This window comes from Megalops cyprinoides, chromosome 4 (genome assembly GCF_013368585.1).
Source record: "Megalops cyprinoides isolate fMegCyp1 chromosome 4, fMegCyp1.pri, whole genome shotgun sequence".
NCBI classification, from domain to species: Eukaryota; Metazoa; Chordata; class Actinopteri; order Elopiformes; family Megalopidae; genus Megalops; species Megalops cyprinoides.
The window spans coordinates 30,127,995-30,146,155 of NC_050586.1; the positions used below are offsets into that span (position 1 = coordinate 30,127,995).

General features: G+C 43.4%; 2 protein-coding genes across 2 annotated transcripts; one reads left to right on the top strand and one right to left on the bottom strand.

The window, feature by feature from the left end:
• The first annotated feature begins 485 nt into the window (after positions 1–485).
• erap1b (endoplasmic reticulum aminopeptidase 1b) lies at positions 486–9,998 on the top strand. The gene is made up of 19 exons (XM_036526941.1): positions 486–524; positions 1,001–1,563; positions 1,826–1,964; positions 2,312–2,446; positions 2,875–2,995; positions 3,537–3,691; positions 4,153–4,266; positions 4,657–4,788; positions 4,883–5,014; positions 5,364–5,447; positions 5,710–5,867; positions 6,173–6,252; positions 6,714–6,897; positions 7,216–7,372; positions 7,616–7,800; positions 8,297–8,458; positions 8,801–8,941; positions 9,081–9,162; positions 9,597–9,998. Exons 2-19 carry the CDS (start codon positions 1,052–1,054, stop codon positions 9,774–9,776), a joined length of 2,853 nt encoding a protein of 950 aa, XP_036382834.1. The 5' UTR covers positions 486–524; positions 1,001–1,051; the 3' UTR covers positions 9,777–9,998.
• A 1,813-nt stretch (positions 9,999–11,811) lies between these two features.
• On the bottom strand, positions 11,812–17,070 carry gtf2h2 (general transcription factor IIH, polypeptide 2). The gene is made up of 15 exons (XM_036527117.1): positions 16,937–17,070; positions 16,608–16,685; positions 16,140–16,176; positions 15,695–15,781; positions 15,546–15,596; positions 15,394–15,448; positions 15,097–15,202; positions 14,624–14,714; positions 14,340–14,427; positions 14,116–14,223; positions 13,653–13,716; positions 12,760–12,863; positions 12,229–12,331; positions 12,073–12,112; positions 11,812–11,978 (listed from the first exon to the last, which is right to left on the bottom strand). The coding sequence occupies exons 1-15, from the start codon at positions 16,990–16,992 to the stop codon at positions 11,868–11,870; spliced, it is 1,179 nt and encodes a 392-aa protein (XP_036383010.1). The 5' UTR covers positions 16,993–17,070; the 3' UTR covers positions 11,812–11,867.
• Between the last annotated feature and the right edge of the window lie 1,091 nt (positions 17,071–18,161).

An 18,161-nucleotide genomic window follows, 5' to 3' on the forward strand; every position in this document is an offset into this window, starting at 1 on the left:
CAGTTCCATGGTTTCCTGTCAAAGATGATTTGTAATCTAAGTGTGGGTTTTCACCCTAGATATGTTCTTTTTACTTGTTACAGACTTTAAATCCAGAGTACTGTGGTACCTGACACTACATGACGAATAACAGCATATTTCACTGTGGGGCAGCATAGTATAACCGGAACAAAGGGGCTAATGATTTTATCACTGCTTTCGCAGTTCACACCTTTATTTTACTGTGTGAGCAATGGAGAGGTCTGGTGGCCAGTCTTATGTACTGCAAATTCAGCAGCGACGGCGTCACTTCCTGTGAAGACAGAGAGTGAAAGAGAGTGTTAAATATAAAAATGTATTTCACTGACAAAATTACTCATCTGTAGGCTGAATTTGAATAGCAGGAGTCTTTGGGAATTTTCTGTTACAGCAAATTGCACTTCAAAGTATATTTCAGTTGTCCCAGCATGCATATTCGTAGTTTTATTTTCACTTTCGCATTTGCGCTTGCCGTTGGTTAAATCATTCATTTCCTTGCTGCACAGGTGAGCAATTCGAAGGTAACGTTAAAATTAGATACCTATCAAAATCATGTGCAATTTGTCGTGTAATGTATGCTGTGCAAAAACAGTTTTGGTTTAACTAAGTTTTCGAGTGAGTTCCAGTAGTGGAAGTAGAGAGTGATACAAGTGCCGAAGCTAAAATCGAAACAAAGTGAAACATGCATTGTCATGAGCCTGTCGCTATCAGAACTGAATATAATTGTCCGAGTCTTCGCTGAATGGTATTTTTAACCGCCCACACGGCTAAATGTGTGCATTACCAAAGATAATGATTATGCGCTTTAACTGAGCTACGTGCCTAACTGGCTGTGCTGCTCGTCATAATTGACTGCTACTGTAATAATGAAATGAGCTGAAACGAACTTAGTTAATGATGATTTGCTATTATGCTGTTTTGCACATAGATGATAGGTAATTACATGCATATTGTGGTTGTTTTTTTCTGTTTCTAATTGCAGGGACGCGCTGTAGTTCAGACAGCAGTAAGGAGATTCTGACACGGGAAGGTCATGGCTAGGAGGCTTCCCCTACAGAGAACGATGGTCAGTGTTCTCACAGCATTCCTGCTCACCTGTCCCGCTTTCTCCCTTGCGGCTACGGAGCAAGGCGAGGCAGCGTCTCCTGTCGCAACTAACGGTCAACCGTTTCCATGGGACAAAATGAGGCTTCCAGAAACGGTGACGCCGCTGCACTACGACCTTCTCATTCACCCCAACCTGACCTCTCTCGACTTTACTGGGATCGTTCAGCTCCAGCTGGAGGTCCTACAGGACACCCAGTTCATAGTTCTGCACAGCAAGGACCTCCGGATCTCCAAGGTGGCACTTCTGGAACATGGCAGAGTCCAGCCACTGCAAGTTCTGGAGTACCCTGCTTTCCAACAAGTGGCTCTCCTCTCAGATGATGTCACTTTTACCAAGGGAAGGCAGTACACCGTGCACATGGAGTTCGCTGCAAACCTCTCCGAGAGCTTTCATGGTTTTTACAAAAGCACATACCGTACACGTGAGGGCGAGGTCAGGTGAGACATCCATTTGCATTTCCCTTCATGTCAGCAGCTGAAAGATGAATACACTTTTCACTTTTTTAACCTTTAATGGTCAGAAATCTCTCCAGAGTACTACCTTGAGCTTGGTGCGAAATAAAACCTCTCTGTAAATGTGCTGTATGTTGAATTGGTGCTTGCTGGCACAGGTCATTTCTGAACATGCCTGGCATGCTAAGATTAGTGGAGACTGTGCTGCCTGCCTTTGCACTGACACAGTCACCTGCTGTGCTCTCAGGGTTGTGGCCTCCACCCAGTTTGAGCCCACGAGTGCCCGTGCTGCCTTTCCCTGCTTTGATGAGCCAGCCTTTAAGGCAAACTTCTCCATCCGGATCCGCAGAGAGGCCCGGCACATCGCACTGTCCAACATGCCCAAGGTGTGCTGAGCAAAGCCTGCACTAGGCAACACACAGCTAACATTCTCACATGAGCACACACACACATTAAAACATATTCTTGCGCACATATGCATGTCCCCACAGCTGCACACATGTACAGCACACACACATTTTTAGACAAGAAAGACGCATGTGTCTTGTCATTATTCATTTGGTCTGGCAAGCCCTATTGCCAGAATGGTGGGAAGGAGGGATTTCTGAACTGTGGTGACATTTGACCACCACAGATATTCTGTCACTGATGACTGATTAGTATCTCTATGGATCCCCTGTCATGTGACCAGGGCAAGAAGTGAGGCTCATAATGCATTATCTCCTACCCCCAGCTGAAGACAGTGCAACTGGCTGACGACCTGCTGGAGGACCATTTTGACATGAGTGTGAAGATGAGCACCTACCTGGTGGCCTTCATTGTGTCGGACTTCCTGTCTATCAGCAAGAACAGCCAGCATGGAGTAAAGGTACATAGTATAACTATCATAGACACGTTTGTTCTGGATCAGATGAGAAATTTTACTGTAAGTGGTAGAGATGAGGTTGGGATTGAATTGAGATTGGTTGTTGCAAGCTCTTCTTCAATCCATTGATGTCCTTCACACCGAGTGCTCAAAAAAATGGTCTTGACATTTACATTCATTAACACTTCAGACCTTACAAGCACTGTCCATGAAAGCTGACAATCTCAAACTCATTAGACATATTTACACGCTGTTTAATTTCATTATTCATCATCATCAGTGAGTGAGCTGTTACTTTTGCCTGTCATTAATTCCTCAATTTAATTTTTTCATTCTCACTTTCTTTTTGCATTTGTTTAATCATGCATTGTTCACTTCACACATTTATTCATTCATTCATGCATATATACATACTTGTGGCCTCGTGGCAGATATCGGTGTATGCCGTGCCCGAGAAGATCGATCAGGCAGAGTTTGCACTGGATGCTGCAGTACGGCTCCTGGATTTCTACGATGATTACTTTGACATCCCGTACCCACTCCCCAAACAAGGTGAGCAGAGAATGGCGCGTAAATGCAGGTTGTAGAGTTTGGGGTGTGGAGCATGTGCATGTTTTGTTTGAAGCATTATGTTTGTCTGTAATAAGAGTGACGATGCACAGTGGATGATGTTTCATTGTACTGTGGGGTACACTTTTGTGTTTGTGAGTGAACTCCTGAGGAATTTAAAATTGTACTGTGTTGGGTTGGTTTGCAGACTGACAGGCTCCTGTTGTGTTCAGACTCTATAGTTTTACACTTAACTCTCCTTATACTCCTGTGCATTGCTGATTAAACTCTATTCGATGCCACTGATACAGTCATATCCTCAAATTGTCAGATGTTCACAGAGAACAGTGTCTATCAGTGCTATCCACTCTAATATATAGTCAGTTAGGTGATCACCCGTGATACAGTGCCATGATCACTGCACCACAAGCTTTGTCTATGAACTCCAGCTAACTTAAGACATGGGCAGTGAACATCTTGGTGAGGTGATTTTTGAAGTCATTGTGTGGGGCCTAACCCAGATTTGTCCTGTTTGGTGCTGTAGATCTCGCTGCCATCCCTGACTTCCAGTCGGGCGCCATGGAGAACTGGGGTCTGACGACCTACAGGGAGTCTGCCCTCCTCTTCGACCCCAACAAATCCTCTGCCTCTGATAAGCTGGGGATCACCATGATCATCGCACATGAGCTGGCCCATCAGGTTATTCAGCCGTCCGTACATATCCCCATACTGCCTGTGTTAGGGTGGACCTTAACCTCACCAGAAGGGTGTTGGTTCAACCTCCCCCCTCCCTAGAGTCACACCAAAGACTTTAAAAATGGTCATGTTATTGTAATTTGCTTAATGGACACCTGTATCCGGGATGACTCACACAGTTTGCATCTATTACTGATCATCCATTTATGCATCTGGGTTTTTAAACTGAAACAGGGTAAAAACACCATCTTCAGAATACAACTGCAGTACCCCACCTGGGAAGTGAACCTGTAAACTGTGGGTCATGTACTCAACCACTAAGGGACAGACAGTTGTCTGTCTGTGACCCTGGAAGTTACAGAGGAAGTGGTTCCTCCATCCTGTATTCCAAACATATACACATCACCTGCTGTGTTACCCTTCTGGTGTTATTATTGTGTCCCCCCCCCCCCTTTCTGTTGCAGTGGTTTGGTAACCTGGTGACCATGCAGTGGTGGAATGACCTATGGCTTAACGAGGGCTTTGCCAAGTTCATGGAGTTTGTGTCTGTCAACATCACCAACCCTGAGCTGCAAGTGGTGAGACTGGTTGACTGGCCAAATGTACCAAACTATGTTATCATGCACATTTACACAGCCTGATAGGGATGGATCTCTGGGCGTGTGACTAGAGGCTTGTAAAAAAAGCAGGTATTTCAAAGCCAGTGCTTTTTACAATCTGATATTTCACTTCACAAAATTTACATTGGGTTTCTGAAGACATTTTGTGGAGGTCATTTTTCCTGTAGATTACCAAAGTGGTGGCATGACACCTTGGTACTTCATAAACACCCCTATAAATGCAAAACAGATGTAAGTACTTGCCAGAATTTGCATAGAGAGAAGACCACGGCTGCTTTAACTATGAAAGAACAGTAGCAATGGCTCTAGGACTTCCTTGATTATCTTTTCCTCTCTGTTTACCTTCAGGAGGATTATTTTCTGGGGAAGTGTTTTGAGGCCATGGAAGTGGATGCCCTAAGCTCCTCCCACCCCGTCTCCACCCCTGTGGAAAACCCCGCCCAGATCCAGGAGATGTTTGATGATGTCTCCTATGAAAAGGTACCTTCTACAGAGTCACCCCGCTGTCTCCACTCTGATACCATCCTGTTCATGAGTCCAATTATGTATTGTTGGTCTGTTTTGTGTCTTCCAGGGAGCCTGTATTCTGAATATGCTGAGAGACTACCTGACTCCTGAGGCCTTTAAAACGGGGATTGTGCGCTACCTGCGGCGCTATAGCTACCAGAACACTGTCAACGCCCACCTCTGGGACAGCTTGACTAATGTGAGCACCACGATGGGGGCTGGAGCTCTTTTGGATAGTCCTGAGAAGCACATGAATTGGTTAATTCGTTCATTCATTCACTCATTCACTCATTAATTCACCCATCCATTCATTTGTATATACAGCATTACATTTCTTAACATTATTTGTCCTGCCATCTTGTGTTTATTTAAATTCATTTATTTGTCCACCCATGTAACATGACACCATGGACAGCACTGAGCTTTGCATGTCCATTTGCATAAAAACAGCTTTGCAGTGTGAAAACAGTGTGAGAATGCCAAAGAGTGGATAACCAGACTGTTAAGTGCAACAGTGGCGAATTTGAACTGTGTTTCTCCCACATCAGATCTGCCAGTCAGATGACCTGGATGAGGGGAGACTGAGAGGAGATGGGTTTTGTTCTCAGAAGAAATCCCACTCAGCAGCTTCAGTAAGTGATTATACACCCTGCCCCCGTTCCCCTAACCTCTGCCCCAACCCATTGCAGTCATGATGGATTCTGTCTCCAGAGAAGAGATGGGACAGTAATATAGAACAATTCCAAGTCCTCATCACCTTTTCTAGCTTGGTTTGCTATGGGAGGATTCCATCCTGGTAGATATTCCCATGTGAGCAGTAAAATTTTTAGCCATGGACAGAACATAGCTGGTCAGCCCATGACGTGATGGCTGCCTGTCTGTGTGGCCCTGTAGAAGTGGTTTGAGGAGGATGAGCTGGACGTGCGGGCGATGATGGACACCTGGACCTTGCAGGAGGGGTTTCCTCTCATCACTGTTGAGGTCAGAGGTCGGGAGGTCAGACTGAGCCAGGAGAGGTACCTCAAAAGCGAGGACCCCACTCAGGCATCCGGGTAAGACCTGCGCGCGAGGGGTTAAGGAACTGCGCTTTTAACAAGGAGGTTGCAGGTTTGATGCCTGGGTACAGAACTGCAGTCGTGCCCTTGAGCAAAGTACTTACCCCAGATTACTTCAGTAAACATCCAGCTGTAAAACTGGAGACGTGCAATTTAAGCTTATGCAGCAGTGCAAGTCACCTGGAATAAGGTCACCTGTCAGTCAAATAAATAGTGTCAAATATTGCTCAGTGTGCTTGTGGTCATATATCCTGAGGCTGTATCACTAAGGGTCAGAGATCATGTTTGTTGATTTTCCTCAGGTTTCTGTGGCAAGTTCCTTTGACCTACATTACCAGTCACTCCAGTACTGTGCATCGCTTCCTGCTGAAGACCAAGACAGGTGCACATCTTTCCTCTTTCACTGCACAGCAGAAAGCTGGCTGAGGTCTCAGAGGAAAAGTGTATATATTGTAAATAAGAGTAAAATAAGAGTGCGTTAGATTCTGAAGTCTTTTCAAAACCATGTTCTCCAGTTTCTCTCAGACAAAATGAGAAAATTGTTTTTTGAAACGATTGCTATTCCAGTTCAGTCCAGTTTTTCATACCTTCTCATTGATGGAAAAAAATGGGATCCATGTTCATTTTAGAAAGCAATTGTATGCATGGTTTTAAAATGAGAAAATGGTTTCTTAAATTTTAGTAATACTATTTCAGAACTGTTTTACTATTAAAAGCCTTGAATCGAAATAAGACATTGTCTGTTGATGTAGCCACAATGTTCATAAGATAAGGTGAAGAACGTTATGTGCACTGGGTCTTTTGCCTCCAGAACTTAAAATAGCCCCTGTCTTCCTCCTGCAGATGTGCTGTACCTGCCTGAAGAAGTGGAGTGGATCAAATTTAACGTGGACATGAGTGGGTACTACATCGTCCACTATGAGGGGCAGGGCTGGGACGCCCTGATCAACCTGCTTCTGCACAACCACACAGCCCTCAGCAGCAATGACAGAGCCAGCCTCATCAATAACATCTTCCAGCTGGTCAGGTGAGCCATAGAGACAGGTGCAGGAGGGTGCAGGTGGGGGCTGGGGATTGGTGTATGTGAAGGGCCATGGAGGGGATACATATTTCCAGGTTTGGAGGCTCAGAGAAAAAGGTAAATGTCCAAAACACAAACACACCTGGACCACAGTAGAACTGCAATGAACTGAATACCAGGGTTACCAAATAGCACCTCAGACAACGACATGTGGTGTCAATTATTGAAGAAGTGTCAGTGACCTTAGGGTGGCCATTGTTACGTTGAGTGGGACATGGCGCCAGTTTAAATGTGGTCATGTTTGGTCCTTCCTGCCATCTCCAGCGTTGGGAAGGTGCCCCTGGACAAAGCGCTGGACCTGTCGCTGTACCTGAGCCAAGAGACAGAGATCATGCCGGTGACACAGGGCCTCAGTGAGCTGGTGCCTCTGTATAAACTGATGGAGAAGAGAGACATGGAGGACCTGGAGAACCAGATGAAGGTCAGAGGTTATGGCAGAGCATGTTTTCAGGTCATCACTGTGAAAGGAAAATTTCCCAGTTAACTAGTAAAATTAAACTTGAATATTAAGTAATTAATTAAATGTTACTATGTTCAGGATATAGTCAGATGAGATGGTCTTCGTGATTGTGGCATTTGAGGCATGGTCAGAGGAGATGGTGTATGTCACTGTGTTGTGTTTGAGTTATGGTCAGATAAGACAGCGTATGTCACTTCGCTGCAGAGCTACATCGTGACCCTGTTCCAGGACCTGATCGACCGTCAGTCTTGGACGGATGACGGCACTGTGTCGCAGAGGATGCTGCGTAGCTACCTGCTAATGTTTGCCTGCGTGCGCGGCTACCAGCCTTGTGTCACCACTGCCACTGAGCTCTTCCACAAGTGGAAAGAGTCCGACGGCAACATGAGGTCAGCAATCACTGTGCTCACCTTTGAACAGAGATGTGTCCCTAAGATTCCAGTCTCACAGAAAAAAGGGTCACATGACATATTTTGGCACCCCCTGACCCTGTTTCTGCTAAGCCGAGGCTGGCCTGTCTGGAATCCAGTGCTCTTCAACATAGGCCAGCACTAGAAATGCTAGCAAGCTGTGCTTACCTGGGTCATTACGATGAAGAGGTGATGGAAAACCACCCAGAACCAGAACTAAAAGCCAACTTGATGCCAACATCACAATGGAGGACAGATAGTACTCAACTGCCAATTCAAAAATGGCCTTGAAAAGTTTTTTAAGTATTCTGTTTACCTCAGTGAGCTTTGTGAGCTACTGTTGTTAGCCTGTGGAAAAAAAACACACAAAGTAGTAGTTACAGATAATTCAAAGGCTTTTCCTGTGGGAAAACAAGACACAGAGAGCAGTTAAAAACTTTATAAACTCTGCTCTGTCTTTGTTCTGTGTTCCTAGCCTTCCCAATGATGTCAGCTTGGCGGTGTTTGCAGTGGGAGCACGCACTCCGGAGGGGTGGGACTTCCTGTTTGAGAAATACCGCCATTCGCTGTACACCTCAGTGAAGAGCCGGATCAAGTCAGCCCTCTCCATCAGCCCGCTGTCTGACAAGCTGAAGTGGTGGGTCGCTGGTGAAGCCACACCCCATTGCCACCCCCTGGGTGTCTTATTGTCACTCTTATGGACTCTCACATGAACTCTGTCATTCTGTGTGCATGTCTCTCTGGCTGTCTATTTCTGTCCCTCACTCTGACAGCTTGTCATTCATTGTCAGCTGTCTCCATTTGTCTCTCTCTAAAATTCAAATTGTGCCCAATTGGCATGAGTTTACAATGCGCATTGCGTCATCAGGGTTGCCAAGTCAGCATAACAAATGGGAAGCATTCATATCCCTTCTCTTTTACAGTCTTTCACTCAACCATCTTTGTCTCTTTCTCCCCCTTTCACTTTCTCACTGTTCAGGATGATGGAACAGAGTCTGTTAGGCGAGGTGATGAAGACTCAGGACCTGCCCTACGTCGTGGTCCCTGTCAGTAAAAACCCCAAGGGCTACAAGCATGCCTGGGACTTCCTAAGGGCCAACTGGGAAACCCTGGTGAAGAAGTGGGTCTACCCCTCAGCCTGCCCCCACCCCACTCTTATCTCTCTCTGTCTCTCTGTCTGTCCCTCTCTCCGAACACCTGTGAGATTATAATATTTACCCTGACCATGCTGTGACCTTGATCCCTCTTTGTCCCTCCAGGTTTGACCTTGGCTCTCACTCCATTTCACACATGGTGATTGGAGTAACCAATCAGTACTCCACTAGGGAAATGCTGGAGGAGGTACAGTACCCAAGATCTTCCTGTGTGTTTCATTAGACATAATTAGGCTTAGCTAATGAGGCAGTCACTCTTCTTCTGCAGTTAGTGAGGGGTGTTCCTGTCTAAGTGGTGTGCGTGCTGTTTGTGAGGCCTGATTCCTTGTGTTTAGTATGAGAGCGTGTGTGAAGGGTATTCTCTCATGTGTTTTGTATAAGAGATGTATGTGTGTGTTAGTGTTGGCTGTTCTCTGGTGTATTTGCTCAGTGGGAGCTGTCTGTAGGGCATCCTCTGGTCTGTAGTTTGTGCTGTCTGTGTGATGTGTGCTCTAGTTTGTTTAGTGTGCAAGGGATTTTGTACATTGTGTGACTGCGTATGAGTTTTCTGCTGGGCAAGGTGTCTTTATTAATGTGAGCGAGGGTGCATGCTCAGTAGTAACCCTCCACATGTGGCTGCAGGTTCGAGGCTTCTTCGCCTCTCTGCGGGAGGAGACAGGATCAGGGCTGCGCTGCATCCAGCAGGCCCTGGAGAGCATCGAGGAGAACATCCGCTGGACGGACAAGAACCTGCCGCTGATCCAGGCCTGGCTGGACAGGCATGGACCACAGTGCCGGAGCCCAGGGCAAGCGGGGGTCTGATTCCTGGCGGCAGCAACGCTTTTAGCTTCCCCTGCAGCCAGGAAACTGCTACGGCAGACTCACCTCATCGGTTAAATCATCCCTTTCGATATAAAATATCCACAAATCATAATTAAGCCCCTCCCCACCAAAGTGAATATGGTACCCCAGATTCTAGAGGTTAGTTTTGACTGAATATCGAAAAAGAAAATGTCTTAGGTCAAGTTGTTTGAGGCTCTAAGAGTTCTCTTCTGCACTAAAAGAATAAGTCAGTCTTTGGCACATTCTTCAGTCTGAGAAGCCTTCCAGCTATTCTAAGATTTTACACACTTTCAGACTGATACTTCATACTTTCAACAATGATTTTTTCATATGTACGGCCCCTGATCTCTCCTTATAATTGTTCATGAGAGAGATGCTGGCAGGTGGTTCTACTGTTGTCTTGGAGACAATACTCATAAGGCAGGAAGTGCTCAGGGGTATTTTCCAGTAACCAGCGTTTTCGAGTTCTGTTTCGAGTGTGATGTGCTTGATGATTTTGCCTTTGTCTTTTTTACGCACTTCAGTTTTTCTAATATAGCTGTACTGAAAATCTCACACACAGACCATTTCACCTCATCCATTCATTTTAAATCTTGCTTGAACTGAAGCATGGAGTCTTTTTTTGTCACCCAAATTGAACCAGTGGATTTATGGTTTTCCTTGGGTGTTTTGGTGTAAAACTATTAAGTGACAGCCAAGCTTAATTTATTTAATGAAGTATATTTTTTGTTGGTTATTTTGCATCTTTCTACAGAAGACATGATAAACCTGCCCTGAGTAAATATAATGATAACCAGTATTTTTACAAGCTCTTGAAAAGCATTTTACCAACAATGTTTTACAAACTAAAAAAGAATTGATCTTTCAGCAGCAGTGTGCATGAGCAGATGGGTGTGTGGTGTGGTTTTTCTGGTGTGAAGCTTTTCTTTGTAACATTTTATTTCTGGTCTAACTGCAAACCCAATTTTCCTGTGAATAAATGTTCCTTGGTTTCTTTGAAATGTACTGAAAAGAGGTTTTATGCTATTGAATCGAGGTTTCAGTACACATTTTTATCAGTCAAAATAAGAGATTACTGTTTTCCATTAGAAAGTTGCAACTGAAGTACTTTTTAGTGGTTTCAAAGTCAGCCTCTCCACAATTCCTGCATAATGCCTTCCAGCTGGAAGTGGTGTTAGCTGGCCAGCAGGGGGCAAATAGAAACTAATTTTCTAGTACAGTGGTGGGGTGTAACTCAGTGTAACGGGAGCTGCCATCTTTTGGATGAGATGTTAAATATGAGATCCTGAGTCCAGACTTTCTGAGTTCATCTAAGGTCCCATTGCTCTTACTGTAATGCATACAGGTATAAATGTGTGGGTAGTCCTGGGTAGATTCCAGAATGTCCCTTGCAGTTTAGCCATCTAAATTAATCTGAAAATGGTGATGTGACATCTAAATTGGTACTTGTACATAAAAGATATCTGAAGTATGTGTGTGATCTTTGCAAATATGCTTCACGTTGCGTAGGAATAAGTTTGGGATTGTAGATCATCTGAAGAAAATAAATTACATTTTTTTAAAATGAAGTGTGTTTGTCAAAATATGAAGTAGCTTATTTTTCATAAGCTGTAGAGGCAATGAGCAAAAATTGATTAAAAAAATATAACAAAAAAAGCATTTATTGACAGGTGTCATGTCTGAAGTTTGGTCCATTCATCAGTTAGAATATTAGAGTACATCAGTCCAGCAGAGGGCACTAAACTTCACTTTGAAACAGCTTTGGCTTTGTCCCAATAGCATTTTGAGTTTCAGTCCTTGTTAAAAAGTCACTCTTTCCTTTTTGGGAAAGCAGACACAATGTACAACTGTTTGATTATGAATGAGTCCACATCCACAAAGGAAAAAAAGGCAGCTTTCTCTTCTCAGCTGGCAGAGGTAAGACCAGACAGTTGCTGTAACCGTACATTTTCCTCAGCACCCAGCTTCAGTGAAGCCCATGTGAAGGCTGACCTATCCCAGCACCCTGCCCTTATATGGGTCTGCACCAACAAGTCACTGCATTGTGTCCTGCAGTTGGTCCTCCTGGCATCAGGGGGCAGTCTGTCTATGTATGCAGGAGGGGCAGCAGTGCAAGGTCTCATGGATGAAGAGGTCGCACTCCACACAGAACACGCTGCTACACACCGGACAAGTAAACACCTGTAGTATGCACAGAAATACAAGGAGACATTTTAAAATTTTGTTTTGCCAAAAATATCTTTGTGAAAAAATATTGCAAAGAGGTAATAATTACACTTTTGTCTTTCAGTTCCCCTTGGCAACCTTGGCAAAATCTGGAAGAGAGGATTGCATGCATGACACTATACACTTATCTGGCAAAAGACTGACCATGAAAGAGCAAACAGCTTTAATACAGACAATAATAAAATAAGGGTTTGAGATGCCACACCTCTCCCCTTCATAGTCATCCAGGGGTGATTCCTGAAAGGCATCCAGAGGGAAGAGGTGATGGAAAGATCTGGCCAGGTGAGGAGCGGACACTAGCGTCAGACCTGCAAGACAGGTGTCCCACACACAAATTGGTGTCAGTGGTGAACGGCACGCTGGTTTTATCATCAGCACAGATTACAAATCTGGACCATAACTAATCATAAACATATTTATTGGGCATTCATGCCCATTATGCATATACACGCTTGTTACAACAGATGAACTGTCCCGGAGCATGACATACTGTTACGATACACAACATGCTCTTAATGGTAATAAGAGATTATGAACGACTACAAATGGCTTTAACAGTCTGAAACATGTTAACAGACAGCTATGACTGAAGTCATGAAGTCTTTTACACCATCTAATAGCGATTAAGTATCTAAGTAAGACCTTTGTGTGAAGCAGCACCAGTCCCTCTGCTCCACAAGCACACCCCGCATTAACAGGGAGCAGTCACACAGGAAGTGAAAGGAGGCAAACCTACCACAGACTTTACACTCCACGGGCAGCTCTGTGTACTTGGCACGGCACTGTGGGCAGTAGTACCCACCCAGGGTCAGGCCAGGGCCACTACTGCTATCCAGGTGCCTGTGGGGAGGAGACTGAGATTCAATACACTCTAAAAACATTTTTTTTAATGTAATTATTTTAAAACGACAATGTATGACATTAAACACACCACCTGTGCAGTATGACATGCATTTTCCTCAACCAGAGCGCATTTTTTGGCTGAGGCACAGCGGCTCTAAAGCTCCTCATGCTCTCCCTGTTAAGCGCCTCCTCCTGAATTGTGACAGCACCCTTACGTTGCCACTAGATGGCAAGAATTCTCTGAACTCGCCCTGTTCTTACTCTTCAGGAATGTACTGCCAGTCTCAAATAAGTGACACTCAGAAAAACTCAAAGTTGTTATTACTGTTATAGCCAGTCATAATCCAGGACAATTTATTCAGAATAATTTATAACATGGATACATTTTCCAGGATTACATTTTAATTAGTCTTAATTTTACTCTGGTCAAAACTGGTCAAGGTGTTTCATATTATTGACATTTTTCATAATTTTTGTATTATTTTTGATCTTCACAGCCTGATTGTAGGCCATCATCCTGAGTATATACCATCAGTAAACATTCAAAATAAAATATTATATGTAATACAACAAAAACAATCATGTATGCGAAATGGGTGGCGATTCAATCTGTGAAAACAAAAACAATAACTCATAGCAAGCCTAAATGTTTGACATTAAAAGATGAATACAAATGCTGCAGGCGGAAGAGGTAAACATGGTGTGGTGTAATGCTGTGATGTGATATTTACTTTGTGCATGAAGGCAGTATGGAGTGGTTTTTGAAACTGTTTTTGAATCACTCACGACATGCTGAAGGATGGCTTGGAGTCCTGGTCTGATACAGAGGCTATCGTGTGCTGAGGAAAGCCTAAGAGAATAAAAGAGTAAGAGAATAAAAAAGAAGAAACATTGTTACACAGCAAACAGGCACAGCAGATATCTGCTGTAAATGTGCAGGGTCACTACTACTGCAGAAGGAAAATGCAATCCTAATCCATCTCTTATTATTATCACCTGTGAAGGCTCAGCCTGGCCAAAGATATAGAGTCAACAGATTGGTCCTTTTTTCTTTGTTCATATAAAACTGTGTAGTCAAAAACGGTGCTTCCTGAAGGGACACTGACTGATGAGTAATCCACTTGACATTCTAGAATCACAGAAGCTAAAAAAAATCCACATCTGAATGTACAGAATTCCAGTTAGATTAGACCTTAGACTTTACTGAACAGAACCACTCTAGGAAGTGTATTTTATGCCTGGGACTAACCCATGCGTATAAGCGAGCACTCAGAGGTTGAGCTGGCGGGAGGAGGCTTGACATAGTGTATCAGCAATTCCCGGAAGTGGCTCTCATCCAGAATCACGTGATAGGTTCCTGTGGCCAAAACAGAGAAAGCATTGTCTCAAGTAATAAAGAAACATTTCCTGTTTTTGGTGAACAACGATTTCTTCATTTAATTTCCAGCTGAGTACTTATGAAAGGGTCCTCACCCCCTGTCTCTCTCGTCAGGACCGTACACACCCGCACCTCTGCTGACAGGCCAATCACAGACACGCGAATCTTCAGCCCTTTCAGAGTCTGTGAGGGACGACACCAATACCACAGTAATACTTACTCAGGACTATCACAAACTACGATGGAATAACTAAAGGTGTTTTTGGCTTTTAGTATTCGCTAAAAGAAGTGTTTGGTAAAAAGGATTATGACACCTGCGATCAACAGAAAAAAGAAGCCACAAAAAACAGACGTCCCAGTCGTGACCCCGAGCCATTACCTTGATTAGCTCGTAGATGTTGGCAGGGTCGCAGGTGGTGAGGCTGCTGAAGATGACCAGGACTTCTCTGCTGGTGTGGCCAGGCATGTGTCTGCAAGGAAAAGCAAACTCAGTCCTCAGGGCAGGAATCACAGGTCAAATATCACAAACTGCATTAGCAAATTTACTAATATCATGGTGTTTCACATGCCAGATAATTCATAACTGCTATCGCGAGCAACAATGCTGGTGACCCACAGGCCATTGTGCATGTGGTCATTAAGCATGCTGGTGCATTTTCCTTCCTCTCCCTAATCTTCCTCATCTTGTGACAAATGTAAGATGAGAAAAAGCCTGTAAAATGTATTTATACAAAAAAACTCTGACATCATTAAGGCATTCAGTTTCTCATAGAACCCAGTGGCTCAGCAGAACCCAGTGGCTCAGCAAATGTGTCCCCCTTTCCCACACCCCAAACCCTTTGCTTGAAGTACTTGAGTGTCTGCATGGCCAGGGTCAGGGCGTTGTACAGGGAGGGCTCCCCAACACACGTGGTGTCCACAGCTTTCTTGAGGGCGGAGATGTGCTTCTTTGGGTTCCCTGTTAATGCAGCGCAAAGTAGAGCATGTTCATGCATTAATGCCATGGGACACAAAGTCTTAAAGAGTCTTCTGGTAAGTAAGTATGTATTTGAAAATGTAACCCTGGTACATGTCAGTGCCAAGTCAGTGGCTTCTACAGGCCAATGTCCAACCACTTTCTCTGGCTCATCAAACCTGAGGATTACTCACCAGCCAAGTCGGTCAGTTTCTCTGCTCTCTTGTTCTTGGTGGTGATGATCCCTATCTAAGGAGGGAGATGAGAGCTTGTTATAATCACTTCTAGAGGGACCTGAACATCATTTCTACTAAAACAAAAAGTGTAACTTTCTGAATTAGCTTACCTGACTAATGGGGTTCTGGTCAAAGTACTCCTCCACAAAATATTCCATCAGCTATTGAGAGCAAAAAGAACACAGTCAAAATATTATAACAATTCTGAGTGGTTCATAGCTCTGTAAAAATAAAGAGAGACAGGTGGCTTGTCCCTTACCTTCAGAGCCGAAGTTAGCCTGTTAGGCTTCAGATCCTGGTCTTCCATTGTCCTGGAGGTGTCAATGACCACAAACATGTGGCGCATCTGTAACAAGGAGAATACCATGTATCCTAGAAACCAGAATGTCCCATTTGAATTCCAGTAACTTGTACACATCTCTATCAATTTGGTCATTCACACACCTCCAAACCCTGTTTAGTGCAAAGCAAACAGAGCTGCTCTGATAGCTCTAACCGGAAGAAAGCTATGGTTAGACCTGTAATCTACCTGACTGAACAGAACAGGGAACACTATCTCATACAGGATCACCGACTCAAGCCAGGTTCTTCTCAAAAGAATCCTAATGTTTATTTCTGTCATTCCAGGGATGGTGGTTATGATTTCCTTTACAATGTTCTGCCAACACCTTTCAGAGATTTGAAGAGCACATGACGTGACTCACCATCCCAAGCCGGACCTGTCCATGGCTTTCGAACACTCTGGAGAGAAAACAGATGACATCAAGCAGAAACGTTATGGCAGCCACCGTTTTAGAACAAATCGTTGTGACATTGAGTCGGAACCACAGTGACGTGCTACTCATGAATTTAATTTTGACTTTGTGACGTTGATATATGTGACCAGCACTATCCCTCTTTTATCTCTACAGAGGCAGAGATCTTATAAAGCAATGTGGATTGACTATCTGCTGTATTCATATTCATACTCCCCATAATGTATTGTAAGACAGACTGCAAAAGCACAAGAAAATAAATACAACACAATGATGTCATTGGTTAGTTATTTGTCTATTGTTATTTTTAAACCCACACAAATATTAAGCACTATATTAATCCACTAAAGCTACCACAGAGGTCTGTGTAAGCCCTTTGCACAGCCCTTTAGACACATAAGGATGCCCCTTCCCTACCTTTTCCTCTTGGTTTGGAAGAGAATGTCTTCCACAGAGGCTTTGAGAGATCCAGTCTCATCCTCTTTGAGAACCTCCCTACACACCAGAACAAATGATCAGGTCAACACCTGCACACACTGGTCCGCAGACAACATATCCTCCATAAATCAAATCGGGAAATGACCCCAAATCAAAATCACACTGTCTATCTAGCTACAACGCTTCCCACATTGCCAGATCAGTGAAAGTCGTGCATACACATGCTTGACTGCATATTATTAAGAAGGCATTACTTGAATTCCAAGGTTGAGCAAAGTTGGTGACATCGATGTGTCGGGGGAACTCACCATGTTCGTTCATAGCCTCCTTCCCACCGCTTCGCTCTTTCTGGTTCTTCGTCCATTCTCTTCGGTCTTTCTGACAGCCGTAAACGACAAGGTGGTCTAGACAGAAGCCCAAGACAAATCGTGTAGCCCCTCAACTGTACCGTAGCTCTTTAGCTAGCTGATAGCAACTGCTGTATCCTACAGCGTCATAAAATTCTAAGCTCCTCTAAAATAAACACTACCACTCACTGAAACAAATCAAATAATAATCAACGTATGTAGTTAGCCAGAGTTAGTCAGGGTAACTTTACGTAGGAAAAGTTTTAGACGATGACTGACTGCAGAGGATATAGCTTTCTAGTTATTTAGCTACAACATATTACATAGCCGGGGACATGAAACAATATATTGTTGTAATAAAAAATACGCTGAGCACGTACAACAAGAAGTCCTGTTTTAAACTGCTAGTTAATGTCATAACATTATATCTATGTGTTAGCTAAAATAAGACATACTGACATTTAAAACAGAGCTACTTTAGCTACACGTACCGTCTCACACTCTGCAACTGTGTTCACTGCAACTGTGCCCTCGGTGTACAAGAGCTGTCTAACATACTGTTCCGATATCATGGGTACCTACATCGAGCCATAACGTACAGAGGTCTTACCGTCTCGTGTCGAATAGCAATGAGTAGTCAATGGGCAGTTTATAAAAAATTGTATTTATTTTATAACATCTATCGTAAACAACAATTTGTCATTTAAACCAAAGACATACCCAGACTTACTGAAAAACAATCATTCACCTGGAGTGATGTTTGCATTTGACAATTCAAAAAAAATAGATGCTTAGCATCTAGGTCTGTGTAAAAAAAAAAGTAAAAATGCCCGTTAAGAATTCATGTCGCCTCGTATAATATTGATTAATCACAGACAATAGTCGTATTTACTCTTTATTTTTTATTGAAACCTCCATATTTACAAGATATAAAATTACACATTACACCATCCTCACAGCGTAAAAATGTTTTTACTCTGTATTTTCTTTTCAATAATCTTATCAGAAAATCCACATTAATCAATCAAGAATGTGTACAAAATATTAAGAAAACATATGAAAATCCTATTTAATTGGGAGACTTTTATTTTAAAAATGTAAATGTCAACACATTATTTTCTAGACTACATATCTGCATATTTACAAAATTCAATATTTTTCAAAATTCAGTAAAAATTACAAGATC